At 54.1% G+C, this 14,503-nt stretch overlaps 1 protein-coding gene across 4 annotated transcripts in view; it reads left to right on the top strand.

Moving 5' to 3' along the window:
* Positions 1–931: 931 nt before the first annotated feature.
* WHRN (whirlin) overlaps positions 932–14,503 on the top strand; it is a 95,466-nt gene continuing 81,894 nt past the window's right edge. For all 4 annotated transcript variants that reach the window (XM_075560375.1, XM_075560374.1, XM_075560373.1 and 1 more), the window contains exon 1: positions 932–2,231. In XM_075560375.1, the coding sequence (XP_075416490.1) occupies positions 1,614–2,231 (618 nt within the window). In that variant the 5' untranslated portion in view covers positions 932–1,613. The remainder of the gene's footprint in view (positions 2,232–14,503) is intronic.

Here is a 14,503-nt window from a genome sequence, read left to right as displayed (position 1 = left end):
GAGGCTTCAAAAAGTTTATGGAAACATGGAAATAAAATATGATGGAATTTTCCATGAACTTGTTGAAAAAAAAATATATATTGATATATATCAACCTTTTTTCTGGAAAATGCTGGATATTCCAGACTTAGTTCTCTACCTTAACATGCTGCTCTTCCCCCTTGCAAACATTTATATATATAAAGGTTGGCATCTTACATAATTGTATACACTGCCATTAAGCCAATACTGAAGCATAGTCCTGGTGGGCTGCAATCAGAAAGGCAGTTGGAAACCCCCTTGGGAGAAAGATGGGGCTTTCTACTCCCATCACTGTGAAACTCACAAGGGCAGTTCTACCCTGTCCTATGGAGTCTTTGTGAAATAACTATATGTAGCACATCAGAATCAGCAAAGAGGCTGACTCTACTGGTAATGTCTGCATGTAATACATAGCTTACATACAGCAGGTGCTCAACAAACGCCCCCCCCCCCCCCCGCCACACACACACATTCACAGCACACTTGAACTTGCATCGCAGTACATGTGCAAGGGAGAAGCGCAGCATTTTAAGGAAGAGGACCTCGTGTGAAGTGCCCAGAATATTTGAGGGGAAAAGTTGATTATTTTTCCCACAGTTGCGAATTAGCCTGCTGGCTAATTGCTCCAGAGCGATCCTGATGCACACGCTCCGAGCGATCGCGGAGGAGCACGTCCTGAGTCCTCCCGTGACACCTCCAGAGCTAGAGAAGTTGGGGTGGGGCTTACAGTGCCTCCAGGGCATCTCCCACCCCTACCCCCACTTTCACCCCTTTCCCCCCCCCAGGGCCGAACTGTTTCACCCCGTCTCTAGGCAACCGCCAGGCGCGAGGCGGGACGTCATTTCCTGAAGAGCCTGCGGGGGGGAGCGGGGGGGCGAGGGGAGGGGCTAGGGGCGGGGCCAAGGCTGGCTGGCCACGGCGACGGCGTCGGAACTCACTGGAAGACGCTGCCCCCGGCGGCTCAACAGTTCCCAAAGTCCGGGCTCGCGTCCGCGTGGCTCTGCAGGCGCCCCATCGGCGCAGGGGCGCGGGGGTCCCCGGGCGGCTGCACCCCGGGCTGCCGCGGACATGCCCCGCACCCCCTGCCGGACACCCGCGCGGCTGCAGCAGCGGCAGCGGCGGCTTGGGGGGTTCTAGGAGTAGAGCGCCCCCTCTCCAACTTCTGGCTTTGGGGTCCCCCAGCCCAAGAGGAGCGGGCAGCCCGGCTGGGGGAGCCCCGGGGATGGTGTGACGGGGCGGTCAGCCTGGCCGCTCCCCCGACTCCAGCCACCGCCGTCTCCGCGCCCTCCGGAATGTAGCTGCTCCCTGCGCGCGCCCGGACGCCGCGCCGCCCTCTCCGCGATCCCCGGGCTCCGGCCGCCACCGCCGGCTCCACGCGCCCCGCGCGCCCCGCGCCCTGCGCGCCCTCGGGACTCCGAGCCGCGGGCTCCGCGCACCGCTGCGATCCAGCCCGGGTCTCTGCGCCCCTCCAACCCAGTCTCCGGCCGCCCTTCCTGCGCTCCCCAGCGGGGATCAGGCTGCCGCGCCAGTGGCTGCAAGTGCAGCGGCTGCCCCACCGCGCGCCCCAAGTCCGTGCGGGCCTCGGCGGGGAGATGAACGCGCAGCTGGACGGCCTGTCGGTGAGCTCGTCCTCCACCGGCTCGCTGGGTTTGGCCGGGCCGGGCGGCGGCGGCGGGGGCTCGGGGCTGCGGCTGCTGTCGGCCAACGTGCGCCAACTGCACCAGGCGCTGACCGCGCTGTTGAGCGAGACGGAGCGGGAGCAGTTCACCCACTGCTTGAACGCCTACCACGCGCGCCGCAACGTCTTCGACCTGGTGCGCACCCTGCGCGTCCTGCTGGACAGCCCGGTCAAGCGGCGCCTGCTGCCCATGCTGCGCCTGGTCATCCCACGCTCTGACCAGCTGCTGTTCGACCAGTACACGGCGGAGGGTCTCTACCTGCCCACGACCTCCTCCTACAGGCAGCCTTCCTGGGGAGGCCCCGACGGCGTGGGGCCCGGGGAGGTGCGCCTGGTGACTCTGCGGCGTGCCAAGGCCCACGAGGGCTTGGGCTTCAGCATCCGCGGGGGCTCGGAGCACGGCGTGGGAATCTATGTGTCGCTGGTGGAGCCGGGTTCTCTGGCTGAGAAAGAAGGGCTGCGGGTCGGGGACCAGATTCTGCGTGTCAACGACAAGCCTCTGTCCCGGGTGACCCACGCTGAGGCCGTCAAGGTAAGACTATGACTCGAGGAGGAACGGTTTTGGGCAGAGGCACTCTTGCTTCTGCACTTCACCTGCTGTGGGTCTGTCCTTAGGCAATTCATTAGCCTCTCTGGGCCCCGTTTTCCTTAACTTTAAAACAGGGCCGTCTACTTCAAGCAGCAGACATGCATTGGATGCAGTGAAGGAAAAACAGACTTGGACCCTGCCCTGGCGGGCTTTGAAGACAAGCATGGGAAATGGATGTTATTAACCAGGCACTGGGGAGGGAGTTGCCTCTGAGAGTGAAAGTGAGGCATATACTAAGTACCGGTACTCAGTGGGTGGCCTCGCGTATTGCATTGCTGTTCGTCCTCCTCTAGGCTTTTGCTGAAAGAAAGTTTTGTTTTATTTTATTTTGCAGACTCTGGAGCTAGGAGCTGAGCTGGGGTCTGGGTGAGGCCGAGGAGTTGGCTTGCTAGGCAGAGCTCCTTCTGACCAGGCCGTTTGTGGGAGGCTGTGTGTGCATCCTGGGGCATGGGGCTTGCCCTCCAGAAGTTCTGGTTCTCCACGTGGAAAATGGGGCACTGGCCCTGATAAGTGGCCCCCAGCTTGTTGGGAGAGGAGCCCCCTGGCCCAAATGTCAAAACTACCCCCCAACCCCCGTGAGAGCAGTTGTCATTTTGTGTGTGCTAATTGAGAAAAATATAACATGCACCTAGGGATCTAATCACGCTGTTTAAAAGATATGTGTTTGTTTGCCAATCTCATAGACCAGGGTCCTGGAAACCCAGTGTGGATTTGAGGATACCCCACCCCCAACACACACAGACAGAGAGAGAGAGAGAATACTAAATAGAGATGCTTAGGTGGGGGAGGCTGCAGGGGGGAGACCCAGTGCATTAGGCTCAGGTTCTGCAGAGAGAAACCTACCCACGGACTTGGGTTGGCCTGTGACTCCACCACTCCCTCGCTTTGCTTCTGCTTCTGTCCATTCTTGGCTTCTTGAAGGCAGGTGTTTTGAGCTCCAGCCTGCTGGCTGCTGGGTAGTAGGGACCTGGAGCAGCTTCCCCTTCCCGTGGCCTGATGGTACCCTACACGCCCTGACTGCACCTGGGACACCTTCATCTCATCTCTGGCCTCGGCTTCCTTCCTTCATTTTCCATCTTGCCAGGCCCTCTGGGGAGCTCCCCTGAAAGCAGGCTGGTCGGCTTAAATTGTTGGGGAGGGGGGTGCAGCCAGCAGAGCTCACTGTGGGAGCCCAGGCCCCAGCCCTGCTGCCTGCCTTCTCTCTCGTTGTATCTGACATTCTCTATTGATAAAGGAGCAGGCCATTAACCCTGGCCCTAAGAGGCATGGAATTCCAAGATGATAAATGCACACGCTAAAGATTCTTGATCCAAATGGTGACTTATACATTTGGACTCAAATTGAGAAGCAGTTTTAAAAGACTCATAATTTAACCACCACAAGGTGCCGAACTCCCAAAAGGCTGACAGGTAACCCGGGCATTAAAAATGCTGGCTCTTTCCATTCCGGCCCAGACTCAACCTGCTTGGCTGTGAGTTCCAGGTTCCCAGGAGGACCTCCCCTCACTGACCCCTCCCCACAGGTCCCCTGTTGGCTTTCTGGGTCTCTGTCAGACCCTCCTGGAGCAGCCATTCCTTGGGCTTGTGGTGGCTCAGAGCAGGGCCAGGCCTTAGCTCTGTGTTTACTCTTGTTACTTCCAGTGCAAAACCTATACTCTCCATGCAGACTTCTGAAACCTGAGAACTAACACTTGCCCCTAGAGGAGAGGTAGGTTTGAGCAGATATGTCCTTGAAGTGTGGGCCTGTGGCCCAGGAGCGTGCATGGGCTGGGCGGCCTAATTCATCACTGACCGTGACTGCCTTTGCTTCAGGAGGCCTCGCTGGGGTGAGAGTGCACCGGCCTCAAGTTTGTCCTCATTCCCACCACCTGCTCCAGACATAGAGCCTGCTCAGCATGACCCCCTTTTGGATCTTGCAGAAGCAACAGGCAAATGAATATTGCTCTGTGTCACCTTAACTCCAAGGGAAAATGAGGACGGAGTGTCCGGGAGGTGGAATTTAAACCGGAGGAGGCGGAACTCGGTCTGGGAGGCCCCTGCGCCTCAGGGTAGCACGAGGGACAGGTATTTACTGCGATGGTTGGGAAGAACAATTGGAGAGCTATTGATACCTTTCCACAAAATTCGGGGTCTCCCACCCTCAATCAAAAAGCTGGGACAGGGTCCCCAGCTTCTCTGGAGGCACCCTGCTGCTTACCAAGACTTCTCTGCCGGCGCTCCTGTCTATAAGCTGCAGTGCCGTAGGGCAGCGCGCCTGGGGTTTTATGGCAAAGGTGACCAGTTCTGATGTTTCATGCTTTTGCAGGATGGTGCTCAGTCTCTTGGGGAGGACCTGCTTTCCTCATTTCCCTGATTTCGCTCTACCCCCAAGTAGGAAGGGTCAACACAGACATTTGTGGTTCTTTTATAAAAGATGTATTATTTGGGGAGGGGGCACTGTTTTATTTGTGTGGGGTTTTTTTCCCAAGTAAAACATTTTTTTGGTGTATGTACATTTTTCTTATTTTGGAGTAATTTTAGATTTACAGGAAAGTTGCAGCAATAATGCAGAAGATTCTCTAGATACTTAATGCAGCTTATTCTGGTGATACCCAAACCAGTGCAGTCCCCCATGGTCGAGTCCATTCCCAAGCTTGGCAGCCCCTTAGGACAGAGAGGACCTGTCCCTTTGGGTTTCTAAGGCTGTAAACCTTTATGGAAGCAGACTGCCTCATCGTTCACCCATGGAACTACTGCTGGGCTAGAACCGCCTGCCTTTGGATTGGCAACCACTTGCTTTACCACAGTAGCACCGGGACTCCTCCCCTAATGGTAACATTTGCATAACCATGGTACATTTGGTTAAGGCATTGACCTTGCTCCAGTGCAATGGACTGAACCTTAGACCTCATTCGAATTTCCCTCTGTTTTCCCCTTCTTCTTCTCTTTCCTGACTTGGGATACTGCCCCACCAACATTTGGTGACAGGTGTATTTCCAACCTTAACAGCGTTTTTTCTTGTGCAGGTGGGAGGAGGGGCACAGATTCCCAAAAAAGAGATTGATTAGTTGATTGGTTTTGTTGTGGACTAAAAAGTGTTAGAAGTCCGGTTATCTAGGAGAGAGCTTATGAACCAGGAGCGACACCCCCTTCTCAGTGGACCGCAGCTCCTGCTACCCAGAGTAGTCCAGAGAGGATTTTGTCCAATGTCTGGTGGCTCCAGGCCTCAGTTGATGCCTGTTTGCTAAATCAGTAGTGACAGGTCTAGATAAAGCAAGCCATTTATGCTTTTCAATTATGTTGAAACCTTTGATTCTTGGAGGGGAAAAAAATCTATCTTGAATGACTAGGAGCCCAAGGGGGGGGGGATAATAAAAAATAGTTGACCTTTTCAAAGTTTTTCAGCAAAAATAAAACCTTGATCAATTAGCCAAGGAGTCTACAGACCCAGGTACTGCATTGGATGCTGTGTTGCATGCTTGCTGTGTGAACTTGGGCAAGTTACTGCCCACCTCTGTGTCCAGGACGGATCTATGCTGGTCTCTGTAAAGTCCCTTCCAGCTGCGAAGGCTTGCCATTTGCTCATCGTGTGCTTGATTCACAGAAGGTTAAAGCGTCTAATTCAATGTTTTGTTTTGGTTCTGTTCTGTTCCTTTGGGATTTGCTTTCCTTTAAGGCAAGTAAGGAAAAGTTGGCGAAGGATTGGGAGACCAGAATCTTGGCACGACTGTGCAGCCTCCTACTAAATCAGGAGATGGGTAGGTTACACACTGTACTGGTGGGAGCTTGACGGCCTCCCCTGACCCAAGAACACCACCCCCAAATGCAATTCCAGGGTACACTTGAGAATGCCCCTAGGGTTCTGGCACCAGCAGCACCTCCCTGGAAGCTCTCAAAATCGAATCCACTTACTTGATTGCTTTCTGAGTCCCTCGATTCGGCAGGGAGCAGCGCAGGGCATCCAGGTGCTGCCGGGACGTGTGTGTGTATGCCTGCGTACATTTCATCTCAATACAATTAAACAACTGCATTACAGTCTCGGCATTCCCATGGGCAAATCCAAGGCCCGCATGAAACTTGAAATGCTCTTGGAGTTAAAAAACAGTCGCTGGTCCTTTCATTTAATAAGGGTTATCGCAGCCTCCCTTCCTTTGCATAATAAGCCGAGAAGAATCTGTCCGTATTAATATAAGTCATTATATTTGGTCTGGCAGTTTCTAAATGATACGTTTGTCATTTCCCCATTGTACATGGTTAGCCAAAGCCATTACAAATTATTACCACTTCCAACTTTGCATCCGAAACGTTGCTTTTCCACCCACCCCTACTCCCCTACCTCCGGTCCCGTTCCAGCATTCCACTCTGGAAAGGTGGGCCATGTTTTGGTGGACAGACACATAGGACACTCCTCTGGATTCATTCTGGGGTCCTGTGAGCCCCGCCAGCCATGACACGCTGAAAGCCCATTACTAATAAACCTTTTATTGAGTCGGTTTTTGGTTGCTGCATACCCAAGCAAGTGCGATGCAACATGCTGGGTCCATTTCTTTAATTTCGTCTGGTATATTTATTTGGCTCAAGCTGAAACTCAACGTTTTAGAAAATTACGGTGCTTTTGCAAGGAAAGGGGCAAAAAAACAAAAACCAACCTCTCGACTGGTTATGTACTGTTCGGTTCAAAGGACATTTTGTGGAGCAGAAGAGAATGCATGTGCTATTTGGAACAGTGATATTTGTATAGCAGCTTCTGGACTTCATGCTGGACACGGAAGAGGTCTAGCATCACCCTGGCTCTCGCTGTGCACTGTCCGGCCACGCCCCTTGCTGACAAGCCCAACGTGTATCACCTGTCATCAACTCCTCATTTAGATGGAGCTGCAAAGAGGAGTAGACTCCTTTAACCCCCAGTCAGCTGGAATTTGCTGTGTGCTATTGCTTCCCACTTCTACCTGCCCGCAGCCGCGCAGCCCACCACCTGCAGGCAGCTGGCAAGAGCACACGGCCCTGCACATGCCTGTCGGCTCACACTGCACGCATGCACACTCCCCGAGCCATGATCCCACCCCTTCCCTGCTTGGGGCTGTGTGTGCCTGAAGCGGGCGCTCCTAGGGAAGTAGGCAACCTTTCTAGCAAGGTTCTTTTGTGACCTTACAGGGCAGCGCTGGGTCTCCACTGCTTGGGGACACCCTGGACTGGTGCACAACAATGGCCAGAGAATCCGTCTAGAAGGGATGACATTTGGTAGCCGGAGGTGGCTGGAGGCTGAAATATGTAAATCTTTCAACACCCCCTTCTTTATTTCCCCCTTTTTGTCACCCTCCAGCAAGATGCTAATTCTTACACCAAGCTTACAGACTTCTAATTGTGCCCCCAGGTGGAGGGAGGGCTTTTAAAAATTCCTATGCTGCAGATGGAGCCTCGATGCCCAATAATGAGTGGAAGGTCAGTGGTTCAAAACCACCAGGTGCTCCTTGGGAGGTTTATGCAGCTGCTTCTGTAAAGATTCCAGCCTGGGAAACCCATTGGGGCAGTTCTCCGCTGTCCTGGAGGATCGTTAGGAGACCGAAGCGACTCCACAGCTACGGTGTTTTGCATGCTGCGGACACATTTTATTTTTACAGCGTGGCAGGTGGGCAGGGTGCAAAGAGCAGGGCTCACTCTCTCCCTGGTCCTTTTCCAACACACCTGGTGTCCGCTGCAGGGGCAGCAGCATGGGGCCAATGCATTCACGTGTTAGCTCTGCTTTTGTGTAACTGCTCTGAAAGGAAAGGAGGCAGAGACCAATGAGGACCCACTCCATGTTGCCTGCTCTGTCCCTCCTGTCCCATTCAGTCTGCCCAGGTCAGGCAGGGAAGTGAGGGCCATGCTCCAGGGTTGAAGTTCACCAGCCCATGGTCACCGTAGGGATTAAGAGACTTTACCTCCCTGCCTGGAGCCCGGCCCAAGTATTGCCAGACAGCCTCCTGGAAGAGCTGCCAGCCCCCTGAGCACACCCACCCCTGCTGGAAGGTGGCAGACACCACCTAGCTTGTGTCTGGCACTGGGGGCCTTTTAAGCACCATCAACTTCCAGGGCTTGTCTTACTGAGTGGGGAGGCTCCGGCTTGCCCATCCAGGGAACGTGGAGCAAGGGGAAGGGCTGTGTATTTCTTTCTGCTCTTTCCAGTCCGGATGGGGCTGGGCCTGGGGAATCAGAAGCGACTGACATGGGGCCTCGCCCTGGAGGACCCCGGAGCCCAGTGTTCTACGAGCCTCCGCCTCCCTGCCAGCCACGTCACCTCAGTACCCGCACTCACTTCTGGGTGAAGGATTTGTTCTGTTTGTTTGCCGGCCTCCCACACGTCCAACGAGCTCCAGGGACCAAGACCTGGCTTTGTCTGCCCACAGAGCTCCAGCGCTTCTACAGTGCATGCACATAGTCAGTCCTCAGTGAATCTTTGCTGAACGAGTAGAATCCTGTTTCCACCCTAATCCTGTGCTGGTGCGGTCAGAATGCGGCGGTTCCTATCTGGTAACTGGTAAGAGGTAGAGGGTCAGGAAGGGGGTGGGACAGGGGTCGGGAAGTAATCCCGTGTGATGCAGAGTCGAAGTAGACCCTGGATGGAACATCGGAGGGAAGCCATAGGCTCAAGTGCCCGCTCCTACCACTGTGTGGCTTCGGGCGGATCACGCGACATCACGGAACCTCTGTCTTTGCATCTGTGAAATGGGCATGAGGGATTCGGTGGGCGACTAGGTGTGCAGGTGCCTGGCATGCAGGAACCCCCCAACTGCCGCGTCAGTGCAGGACTTGTTAACGCAGTTGGTGCCTGGGTGGGCCACAGCCGTTCACACTGACCCCTCCAAAGGTTTCCTTTGTAACTTTGCTCTGCATTTTAAAATCACCTTCCCAGGCGGTGGGTGATTTCCACAGCCCGTGCGTCTGCCATTCCAAAATAGAACCGTTTATGCAATCCGAAGCAATCAGTGAGCCTCGTTTGGATGTGAGAGAGCTCCTGGCTTTTCGTTTGTGAAGACGCGGTTGGGTTTCCTGCAACCAGAATGTCTCAGGGGAGGGCGGGGTGCTGCTAATCAGACCCGCATTTGAGAACAGGCTGCGTTTCATTCTGTACCAAGAACGTGGGAATGCATGGATATTTTCCAGCTCCGGGTCGAGCAGCCCCTCTGCTCGCTGCTTCCCCCCTTTGAGAACGTGTGTTCCTTCTGCTACATTGGCCGCGGTCTTGCTTCAGCTGGCAGCCAGTTTCATGGTTCTCCCTCCTGAGTGTCTGTAATATCAGCATCCTCTTGACTTGGGAGTGCAAAGCAAACATATCCGCCTCCCGAAGTCCTGACTTGTCCACCTCCCAGGGCTCTAAAGCCACAGATTGTGGCAGGACATCATAGCGTGACACATGGAAGGGGGTTTCCTTTGGCCAGGCGGTGGCCTCAGCGTTGGTGACTGTCAACCCAGAGCTTGCTTGAGCGTGCACAGGCTCCCCAGGCCAAGCCTCACCACCACCAAGGTTGGAGAAGCGGGCTCTTCCCTTCGCGTGCCTTCACCCCAATGTCTCTCCACGGGAAGACTTGACCAGAGAGGCTGACCCACCCGCCCCTAACCCCTCCTCAGCTCTTTTGTAGCACCATCCCAGATGTGCAAGGTCACCTGACACATTGCAACGATCCAAGAGAGGGAGGCCCATACCCAGGGGGCTAGAGATGCTTTTGTAGATAGAACCCCTTTCATGACCTTGGGCAGGTCCCTTTGCCGGTCTGTGCCCCTGTCACCGCACCTGGGTTGCAGCAAGCCCCCACTAACAGGTCCTGGTCACTGTCCCCCAAAACCCCCAAATAAACCAAACTCGCTGCCATTGAGTCGATTCTGCCTTATAGCAACCCTATAGGACAGGGTAGAATTCCCCCCCCCCCCCCGCCCCGGGTTTCTGAGACTGTGCCTCTTTATGGAAGTAGAAAGGCCTGTTTTTCTCCCATTGAGCCAGCCAGTGACTTTCAAAGTACTGACCTTGCATTTAGTAGCCAAGAATGTAATACACTAAGCCACTGGGGCACCCTGTGGCCATCACAGCACGTGAAGTTTGCAGAACTCCAGTCGCGGGGCTCCTGCTTGCAAGCCTTCGATGAAAACAAAGGCTGGCGGCATTTGCGTGGGTTTGAGAGGCTTCTGTGTGTCTGTTGAGTGGTTTTTAAGGGGCCATTGGGAGAACAGCCCAGGACTGGGAGCCGCAGATCTGCCGTCGTCGTTGGAATTGCAGTCATTTGCTAAACGGAGTCAATACTCCTGTGTAGACAGAGTTTCTTTTAAAACCTAATTGCGCCTATCTGGGTTTGGGCGTTTGCGTTTCCTCTTCACAGCAGCCATAAAGCCTGGTGGTTGCGTGGGATTGTTCCCCCCCCACCATACCCCCACCTTTCCCATTGACTGTGAGGGCTCAGAAACGCCAGGAGGCAGACAGACAGATGCATGGCCACACTGCAGCAATGTCAAGGGGCAGGAGGGCAGAAGCTGGGGATCCTCGGGAAGCTGTCCATCTGACTCCCAACCTCTGGTCTGATGGGCTCCCCAGGGCCCCTGATGAGGAATGGGAGGCTGCTTCCTGGGGCCGATTAAAGCAATTAATGCAGGTGAAGTGGTGAGTTGCTTGCATGGGCACCTGCACTTACAAACAAACAAACAAAATCAACCCTGCAGTTTATTTGAACCCTATCTGAGATGGAGCGCTTGGCCTCATGAAGGGGGTTCTGATGAGGAAAGAGAAGTGATCTCACCTTCGGAGTTTCAAGAGCCCTGGTGGTCGAGCTGGCTAAGGACTTGACTGCTAAGCACACAGGCCGGCAGTTCTAATCTACCAGTTCCTCTGGGGGGGGGGGGGAGACGAGGCAGTCTGCTCCCCTAAAGACTGACAAGCGGTTGGACACCCATTGTGGTCAGTCTGCTCTGTCCTGGAGGGTCTCCATGCGTCGGTATCCACTCTGCGGCCTTGGGCTGGGTTACAGTTGTCAGAGTTTAACCTCCCAGGTAGGCAGGGCTGCTCTGAGGAGAAGCCCCTGGGGTGAAAGGTTTCCCCTCTGCCTTTTCCATCCCCCTGGTGTGGAAGGGAGGCAGTCCTTGGGTGGCACAAACAGGTAAGCGATCGACTCGTATGTTCGGTGCACTGCCTGGAGAAGCAAAAACCGGGTAATGTAGGCATCTGTATAAGCAAGAAGGAGAGGCTCTCACTGTCTCTAGTAAAAATGGCCACCCGCCGCCCCCCTCCCCAAGAGGGTATCAGGCTGTGACCTTACTGATATATTGGACTCCACCCTTAGAGGTTCAAACAAACTCAAGTTGACGTAAAACTACCACAACTAGTCATCCAAAGCTTGATATTTCAAGACCACCCTGTAGCCCCTCAGGAAGGTGGTATGTGTCTAAAAGGTCCCAGTCTTGAAGACTCACTCCCTAATGCACAGTTCAAATCTGTTCGCAGGGAGTCACCAGGAGTGTCGATCAACTGTGCCGTGACTGCCTGACTGGCTCTCAGTGTTGGACTAGAAGGGAAGTGAGCTGCCCTTTGGTGGGTCTGGCGACAGTGTGACCTTTATTTTCTTCATCCCCTTTGTGATAGGTAGGTTTATTGTGCCAACCTGGTCAATGAACACATGTGGGCTTAATTGAAGGGCAGTTTAAACGAAGGGCAGAGAGAGAAATGGCTCTGAACCCTCCCTTTCTTGTGCCCTGCTCTTTGAGATCGGACCAGCCTTAGCTGGCTCTCTGTCTCAACTTGCAAGCTAAACTACCTGTGGGACACCCAACCTGTGGACCGTGTCGCTGTAGTTTGAGGTTCCTTCAACACGTGCTTCGGCACGCTACTGGAGTATAAATCACTTGAGCTGGGGACTCTCGGACCCTGTCATCCGGCTGACTTGGTGACCTGCCTTGCTGTTTGCTGCCTGTGGCCGGATTGCCTGAATTGCTCTACGGAGGACTCAGCTTCCTTGACTTGCACCCGGTGGCACTCGTGACTTGCAGGACTGCCAGTGTATTAGCTGTCTCATGGAAGTGAGCTGCACTGAGTCATTTGTGCTGTTCTATAGACTAATTAGCTGTTTATTTCTTATGTTGTATCTATCTGCCTGTCAATCAAATCATAAGTGTCCTGGTCTTGTTTCTCTAGAGAACCTGTCTAACGCAACCTCCTTCCATCTTCTTTTCTCTACAAGAGCCCCGAAACCTTCACTAGACATCTCCCAAGACTCTTAGACTTCCTTCCCAGTCTTCCTTGAAGATTCTTCATGTTCTAGTGATTTGAAGTCTACCTCAAAGGCCAGGATGTACAGAGGACCCTTTCCTCCCATCCTCCGAGGGTCTAGCTTCATTCACCACTAGCCTTTCTGTCTCCGAACAGATTGGGGTCTCCTTCCATTTGGGTTTTCACTTGTATTCTTAGCTCCTCCGCAGTATTCCACACCATCCACCTCTCCCCAACAAAACCATACAAAAACCCCACCAAAAACCACATCACTGCCACCGAGTCAAATCTGACTCATAGTGACCCTATGGGACAGGGTAGGACTTCCCTGTGGCTTTCTGAGGCTGTGAAACCTGGTCTTTCTCTACCTCCCAGAATCAGGAATGATTGGTCTTCGGTCGGGAAACCCTGGCTGGTCTCTGGCCCTCAGCTGGCCCTCCCTCTCCTCACTCTCTTCCTTACAGCATGGGGATTTTCCAAGTCTTGGTCACTGTTTACTCTCCATGGTCTCCCCTTGGGGGGGTGGGGTCCCTGGAGTCCAGTGAGGGCAGGCTCTGCAAAATGACTCTCCGCTCGAGTCCCAGGCTACCCTCACCCTTGCACCCACCATCGCCACTCCCCACTGGTGCTGCTGGTTCCCTTTTCATGGAGAGAAGGGTGCTCTCCATCTGGGGGTGGGGGCAGCTTTTCAAAAGTGTACTGAAGCTGTACTGAAGCTGGGCCCTCCAGGACCTCAGCCTGGGACCTCAGCTCACCTTTGGGCTGCTCATCCTTGTTTTCCCTTTACCCCCAGCTAGCCCTTCTCTCTGCCTCCCTTCCCTGATTACCAATGTTGCTGTGTCCAGGCCGACATAGTGGTGTGTGTGTGTGTGTGTGTGTGTGTGTGTGTGTGTGTGTGTGAATTTTCCTTCTAGATAATAAATACTCTTTCTGCCACTGCCAATTGGATTCTGACTCTTCATAACTTCCACCAGACACAAGATGCCTCCAAGCCCAACCCACTGACATCAAGTGTCCCGTAGGACAGAGCAGAACTGCCCCCTGGGGGTTTCTGAGAGTGTCAGTCTTAGTGGAAGCAGACAGCCTCATCTGTTTCCTGGAGGAGCAGCTGGTGGGTCTTGAACCATGGACTTTGCACAGTGTAGCCAGGGCTCCTTTCCTGAGTTCCACTGACAGAGAAACTGAGTCAGAAAGGGGAAGTGAGCCGCCATGAGTGTCGGTGGGCACCGGAACTTGGCATTCATCCAGCCTTTCCTGCCTCCAGAGCTCTTAGCCTGGTCCCGGCTGCTGCTTGGTGAGCAGCAGGACACGGAGGCCAGCCCAGGCCTGGCCAGGGCAGGTGTTTCATGGAGATGTGGCTCTGCACTGCCTTTTATACATGTGGGAACAGCCTGGCAGCCCTTTGATGGGCAAACTTGCAGGGAGTCTGAATGCCAGGGCTGCAGATGCAGTGCCCTGTGCTGAGCAGAGTGATGTGCATAGCATTGGACTTCAGGGACCAAGATGCCCTGGGACAACCCCCCCCCCATTCCCTTCTCTTCTCTCTTATCCCTCTTGGCATCCTCTGGCCTTAGTCAGATTTTCATGGTGTACATCGCCTATGGATACGCCCCAGACCGGGAACTGGGACCACACTCGGCCCTGTCAGGACAAAGCAGTGACTTGTGAACTCATCTCATCAAATGGCTGAGCTGCTAGATCCGTCCACACAGTCTGAGGGCAGAAAGAGAAACTTTGTGAGACAAGGTTGGCGTCTCTCACCGGCCTTGTCAAAAAGGCTGGTGGGAATCCACCCTGTATGTGTGAGAGGACAAGCTGAAGGGCTCTCAAAATTGTGTGTGTGTTGGGCCTTGGTAGTAAGCATTGGGCTACTAACTGCAAGTTCAGTGGCTTGAACCTGCCCCCTGCCTTGCAGGAGAAAGATGAGGCTGTCCTTTTCTGTAAAGACTTAGTCTCAAACGCTATGGCGCAGTTCTGCTCTGCCCTCTAGGGTTGATGTTGTTGTAACA

This window comes from Tenrec ecaudatus, chromosome 10 (genome assembly GCF_050624435.1).
Source record: "Tenrec ecaudatus isolate mTenEca1 chromosome 10, mTenEca1.hap1, whole genome shotgun sequence".
NCBI classification, from domain to species: Eukaryota; Metazoa; Chordata; class Mammalia; order Afrosoricida; family Tenrecidae; genus Tenrec; species Tenrec ecaudatus.
The sequence above is the reverse complement of the archived record's forward strand: the minus strand, read 5'-3'. Positions and strand labels throughout refer to the sequence as shown.